Source organism: Sciurus vulgaris (assembly GCF_902686455.1).
Source record: "Sciurus vulgaris genome assembly, chromosome: 5".
NCBI lineage: Eukaryota > Metazoa > Chordata > Mammalia > Rodentia > Sciuridae > Sciurus > Sciurus vulgaris.
In genome coordinates, this window is record NC_136465.1 from 154,857,926 (window position 1) to 154,865,035 (window position 7,110).

The 7,110-nt window shown below is 33.8% G+C and overlaps 1 protein-coding gene across 3 annotated transcripts in view; it reads right to left on the bottom strand.

Annotated features, from left to right (window-relative positions):
* CEP83 (centrosomal protein 83) overlaps positions 1-3,174 on the bottom strand; it is an 80,847-nt gene extending 77,673 nt beyond the window's left edge. For all 3 annotated transcript variants that reach the window (XM_079142824.1, XM_079142825.1, XM_079142823.1), the window contains exons 1-2: positions 3,073-3,174; positions 1,023-1,154 (exon numbers count right to left, since the gene is read on the bottom strand). In XM_079142824.1, the coding sequence (XP_078998950.1) occupies positions 1,023-1,154; positions 3,073-3,102 (162 nt within the window). In that variant the 5' untranslated portion in view covers positions 3,103-3,174. The remainder of the gene's footprint in view (positions 1-1,022; positions 1,155-3,072) is intronic.
* Positions 3,175-7,110: the final 3,936 nt, after the last annotated feature.

Genomic DNA, 7,110 nt, shown 5'->3' on the forward strand with positions numbered 1-7,110 from the left:
TATGAATACACCACAAGTATAACTCCACATCATGTACAACCACAAGAATGGGAAGTTATACTCTATGTAGGATATGTCAAAATACATTCTACTGTCATGAATGATTAAATAGAACAACAACAACAACAACAAAAAAAAAAGAATAAGTCAGCCTAATGACAAGGGCACAGTTTAAGTTTTTATTAGATGCCTAGAACATTATAAATAATGATTGGTAAAAGAAGGTGAAAGTATCTTAACTCTTAATTCCACATAAAATCAATGTAAAAATATAAAATACAAATACTTCTACAAAGAATGTATAAGTACAGACCAGTTACTTTTTATGAATGTGGCGAAAGAAAATTGGTACTTTGCTCCTTCCATCCTGAAAAATCATCTGAAAGTAACATGAGGAATGAAAAACAGAATCCCCCTTTTTAGTAAAACTATGAGACACACCACAAAATGAGTAGAAAAGCTGCCAAAAGCAATGTAAATGGAATAGGGGTGTATGGCTGTAGATAGCAGAGAGACCATGTTGCAGCTACAGATGTCAGAAAGAAAAAAGTATAGTTTCTGAAGGTGATGGACATACATGAAGGTAAAACTCCTTATTTATATCAGTGGAAACAAGGTGCAATGACTGACAGCTACAGCTCCCCAGGCAGTGGTTTGGTTCAAGAAGTAGAGGGGGCACTGCTAAACAAGGAACCACATAAATTTATCACATAAACTAGAAATTTATGTCCATGGCTATGGGAGACAAGACTATGTATTATAAAAATCCCTAAAGTGCCCATCTCAATTGGATGGGAAAAATTAAAGAGAAAAGAAATTTTAAAAAAATCAAATAGCCAAAACAGAACATTCACAAGAAAACTGGTGTTAGAGAGTAAATGAAAATCATGACAAATACTTACTCATTAATTATTAAAATATTACCATGCAATCAACTCTAATTTGAGATTTACAAAAATATGTAATCATAAAACTTTATTGAATAGAGAAATCTTAATAAACTAATATAATCAATCACTTACCTCTGATTCATATTTTATTTTTTCTTCTTCTGAAATGCGTGCAAACTCTCCTTTCTGGTGTTCAAATTCTGACTTGAGAAATGTATGTTCATAGCGAAGCTTATTATATTCAGCTCTATACTTCTCCACTTCCTAAATAAGATTGTGATTTATAACAAATTTGAAAGTGAAGTTTGTACTCAGTCCAAAAATTACTTTTACAAATAAAACTACATAGTAAAGTAAAAAACAAATTAATAGGAATACAAATGAAACAGTAAAGTCCTCCTAAGCACCCCACAGACAGAATCAGTAAACTACTCAGAAGGACCAATGAAGAATATTACCATTCAATTAATGTTATTTCTCCACTGATTCTCATTATAATAAAAAATGTACAGCATGACAAAGATGTGACCTCTGGGCTTAACAAATAATATTTAAGACTGCAACACACCTTTCAAAATATAGCTATATTTTTAAGAGTATAAAAACTTATACTCTGAAACTTAGGCAAGATGAAAACATTCCTCTGAAACTTAGGCAAGATGAATTCAAAGTAGATAAAAGAACAGAATATTTAGTGCAGTACCTTAAGGTGCAAACAAATTACAATGACAGTTCAACTCAATGCACCAGCCTGAAGAATATTTGTAGGGCCCTCTCTCTCTCTCACCAGAAATACATGCAATTCCAAGGGGGCTCCAATCCTGCTTCCTAAAAACCTATAAAAGCAGCTGGTGTTCTAAAAACTTAAGAAACAGGCAGTACAGCAGAAAGACGCAGGACATGTTATTTCAAAAGTATTATGAAGCAAGGTAATGAGGAAAATATATCTCCCCAAATATCAGGTTTGCCGTAAATTTTTTGGTTTGTTTTCATTTTTGTCACTGTATATCTTTAGCTGAAAGGTTCCAAGCTAGTTGACAAACCAAAAAAAATGGGTTTAATCATATTACAGATATACTTTGTTTTGATTTTAAAAACCTGTTTTTACTTTATCTATCACCATGAGTTTGAATGATTTTATTTCCAAAAATTAAATCTACTCTCAAAATATAATACTTTGCCACCAGGAGTATATTCAAGACATCATAGTATCAAGTCATTATAAAAGAGGATTCCATGACTGTTCTGTGCAATGGTATTATGACTAGACTACAACCTTCCAAAGGGGTTCATTTGGAAGAAGACAATAACTATTTGTACATATAAGGCCTAGGATATTTGTTTAAAAAGGTATCATACAAAATGTCTAGCACAGTACCAAAACTACTTAATATATATAGTCTTTTCCTGTTCCCTTTATTAAACATTTAGTCATATTATGCCAATACTGTACATAAGAAGACCAGTCTCAAACCTGAACGAAAACTAACATATTTTCCTTTCTGAGGTTGCATGAAATTCATTCTTTCATTGGATTTAAAAAAAAAAAAAAAAAAAAAAAGTTAATTGAGCACCTATTTATTATATTTCAGGAACTATTCTAGGAACTCAGAACAATGAACAAAATAAATAGAGAAGTTCTTCCTCTTGTGCAATATTCATTCTAAAGGTGCTAAAACAAAATAAACACAATAAATAAACTGGATAGCATGTTAGAAGGTAGAATGTCCTAGAGAAAAGATTAAAAAGAGAGCAAGGTAAGGGAGATCCAAAGAGTTAAGCAGTGATCGGGAAAGCAGGTTGCAATATTAAATGGGTAAAGATGAGGGGGCAGTCCCTCAGTAATCAAAGTAACATTTTAAATAAAGATTTGCAAGAGATGAAGAAGTTAGCCAAGATATATCTGGAGGAAGAATATTCAAAGCAGAAACAATGCTAAGCAAAGGCTCTTGACCTACACCATTTCTAGAGAGCCAAAGAAACATCAAGAGGCCAATGAGGATGGAGGAAAGGAGGCCAGAGGGTAATAGAGTGCAATCCTACGAAGCCTCAGAGGCTACAATATGGACTCTGAGAAAAACGAGAACTCACTGCAGAGTTTTTGAGTAAAGGAAGGATGCTTTTCATCAACTTTCATAATCACATGAAGATAAATGAATAGTTCATCTAAATAATTACTTACTTCATCCAGGTTCCGTAAACGTTCTCTCATTGGAGTTTCTATTTCTTGTTGTATTTGAGCTCTTAACAATTCCAATTTTTGTGGAGTTAATACCTAATATGTAGAGAAACAATTCAAAATATGAAATTACAAATAAAGAAAGCAAGAATTCTACAAGTTTCAAAGTCTCTCTCCTAACTATGCAATGGAATTCAATTCATAGACGTTTTCACAATATAGCTATTTTTTATTTATTTATTTTTATTGTAAACAAATGGGATACATATTGTTTCTGTTTGTACATGGAGTAACAGCATACATTTGAATATTCATAAATTTACATAGAGTAATGTATGTAATTTACATAGAGTAATTCCATTATTTTTTTCATTCCTCCCACCCCTCCCACCTCTCTTTTCCCTCTATACAGTCCCTCCTTTCTCCATTCTTGTCCCACTCCCACCCCCCATTAAGTGTCATCATCCGCTTATCAGTGAGATCATTCCTCTTTTGGATTTTTGAGATTGGCTTATCTCACTTAACATGATATTCTCCAATTTCATCCATTTGCCTGCAAATGCCATAATTTTATTATTCTTTATAGCTGAGTAATATTCCATTGTATATATATACCACAGCTTCTTTATCCATTCATCAACTGAAGGGCATCTAGGTTGGTTCCATAGTCTGGCTATTGTGAATTGAGCTGCTATGAATATTGATGTGGCTGTATCTCTGTAGTGTGCTGATTTTAAGTCCTTTGGGTATAGGCCGAGGAGTGGGATAGCTGGGACAAATGGTAGGTCCATTCCAAGTTTTCTAAGGAATCTCCACACTGCTCTCCAGAGTGGCTGCACTAATTTGCAGTCCCACCAGCAATGTATGAGTGTACCCTTTTCCCCACATCCTCTCCAACACCTATTGTTGCTTGTGTTCTTGATAATCACCATTCTAGGGCTGGGGATATAGCTCAGTTGGTAGAGTGCTTGCCTTTCAAGCACAAAGCCCTGGGTTCAATCCCCAGCACCGCAAAAAAAAAAAAAAAAAAAAAAAAAAAAAGAAAGATAATCACCATTCTAATTGGGGTGAGATGGGATCTTAGTGTAGTTTTGATTTGCATTTCTCTTACTACTAAAGATGTTAAACATTTTTTCATATATCTGTTGATTGCTTGTACATCTTCTCCTGTGAAGTGTCTGTTCATTTCCTTAGCCCATTTGTTGATTGGGTTATTTGTATTCTTGGTGTAGAGTTTTTTGAGTTCTTTATATATTCTGGAAATTAGTGCTCTATCTGAAGTATGAGAGGCAAAGATATTCTCTCACTCTGTAGGCTCTCTCTTCGCATTGCTGATAGTTTCCTTTGCTGAGAGAAAGCTATTTAGTTTTTAGTTATTGATTCTTGCTTTTATTTCTTGTGCTATGGGAGTCCTGTTAAGGAAGTCTGATTCTAAGCCAACAAGGTGAAGATTTGGACCTACTTTTTCTTCTATAAGATGCAGGGTCTCTGGTCTGATTTCAAGGTCCTTGATCCATTGTGAGTTGAGTTTTGTGCAGGGTGAGAGATAGGGGTTTAGTTTCATTCTGCTGCATATGGATTTACAATATAGCTATTTTATCACAATCGCTGTATAAATAGAACCATCATTTGAAAAAATACTTTACAAACCTCAATTTCAGGTTCTCACAGATGTCAAAAATTCCATTAATATGAGGTAAAGGCAATCGCTGATTAAAACTGTAATTATTAAGAATAACCATGTTGGCAAATAAGGCTATTATTTTTGGATACAAAGGCTGATGGTAAAATTTAAGAATTTTAATAATTGAATTATTAGAACTATTAATGACTAACATATATAAACTTAATAAAACTGTAATACTTTATTATGCCAAAAAGAATATTTCAGATTTACTCTTTTTTTAAAAAAAAGTACTAGATGGAAATATGGATATATGCAAAGAAATGAAGAACACTGAAATTCATAACTATCTGGGTAAATAGAATTTTTCTTATTTAAAACTGTTTTAAAGATAAAGACATTTTAAACAAAAATAATCTAGTGTGGGGTTTTTGGTTAGAATAGGCAGAGATAAGTTTTATAACAGATGTATATAAGGCCTAATGCAATGTTTAAAGCAACACAAACAGCTGATGCCAATAAGCCAACAAAACTAAGAGTCATAATCAATCAAAAAAAGATTCAATGAGAAGGGAAACAAAGAATACATGGAACAAATATAAAACAAATATATTTGTTTGTAAACAAATAGTAAGATGGAGTTTGTCTTGTAGAGGTAAATGATGTCCTGTAAACTTTGCTGACAATTTGTACAAGGCACAGGGCCAAGTAAGCACAAAGTCTGCTGACCTGTGCTCATTACCCTGTGCAGCGAAGCAACTATGCAATATCCACACAGCTCCTTAAACATGTTTAATTATGTCACAGATACCTCCCGGAAACAGTACTTTCAATCTTACAGTGACATGCAGCAGCTCACCACTGGCCTAGGTCACCTAACAGCAAACAAAGGTTCAGGGGTCTTCTGATCCTTGAGGTCTCTAATAAAGAACTGCTTTAAGTACATATATGTATACATGATGTTTCTTGAGTTTATTTATGTCACATAAATACTACATAAAAACCAGATGGTTATCATGAAAAACAGAAACTACTAAATTATGTATGTCAGCAAATATTTGGGAAGGTATAACAGAAGAACATCCAAAGTTCTTTTGCATAGGTCTACGGAACAGGGAGGTTCAGGGATGATGATAATTCAGCATGAAAGAGAAACTTATGTTTAACAAACCCCAACCCATAAATAGAAATGGATTTCTTTTAAAAAGTTCACTAGTATCCAGGCCTAGTGGTGCACATCTATAATCCCAACTACTCAGAAGGCTGAGGCAAAAGGATCACAAGTATAAAGTCAGCCTAGGCAACATAGTAAGATCACAGCTCCAAAAAAAAAAAAAATTTTTTTTTCACTAAGTTCTCTACCACTGAAAGCACTGAAGAAGAGTTTAAAACAGAGTCCTATATTAAACATATTCTAGAAAGAAATTCTGCTCTGGATACTGTATTAGTTTTCTAGGGCTCCCATAAGAAAATTTCAGAAACTGGTAGCTGAAAACAACAGAAATGTTATGTCTCACTAAGTTCTGAAGGTTAGAAATCTGAAATAAAGGGCACAAGGCCATATGCCCTTTGAAACTTGTAGAGGAGAATCCTGTTTCTTCCTAGTTCCTGGTGGAGTGCTGAAGTGCAGCTGGCTCTAACATCAGTTACATTCTCCTAAACCCCATGTGTCTTTCTGTGCATCTCTTCTTATAAGAACATCAGTCATATTGTGTAAAAGGCCCATCATACTCTGGTATGACCTCTTCAACCAACATTAATTATATCTGTAAAGACCCTATTTCCAAAAGAAGGTCATATTCTTGGGTACTAGGAATTAGGGCTTTCACACATCCTTTTGAAAGACACAACTCAACCCATTAATAGATATAAAAGAAAACTAGATTAAGGCAAGTATGAAACAGGAAGTCCAACATTAACACGCACACACACAGACACCACACATACATACACACACACACACATACGACTAGAACAATAAACTTGATTCATTATTTATTCCACTTATGTGTGTCATTCATTCAACAAATATGTATTTGCTAGACATTGTCCTAAGCACTGGAGACACACTGAAATGAGTTTCTGCCCTCATGGAACTGCATTCAAATGGAACAAAAAAATCATCATTATGAGTATCTTACTCCGTGCCAGGTACTACAGTAAAAATGTACATATTATCTCATTAGTTCTCACAATGACCCATTAGGTAGAAACTTTGATTCATTTTATCACATGAGACAATTAAAGCCTAGTAATGTAAGTACTTGTTGAAGGTCATCATCATCTTGATGAACTGACATTTTCATTACAAAATGTTATTTTGATATTCACTGACAATTGTTGTTTTGAAGTCTATTTTACCTGATATTAATATAGCCACTTCAGTCACCGTAAGCTTACTTCTGTTTTTGCTTGAA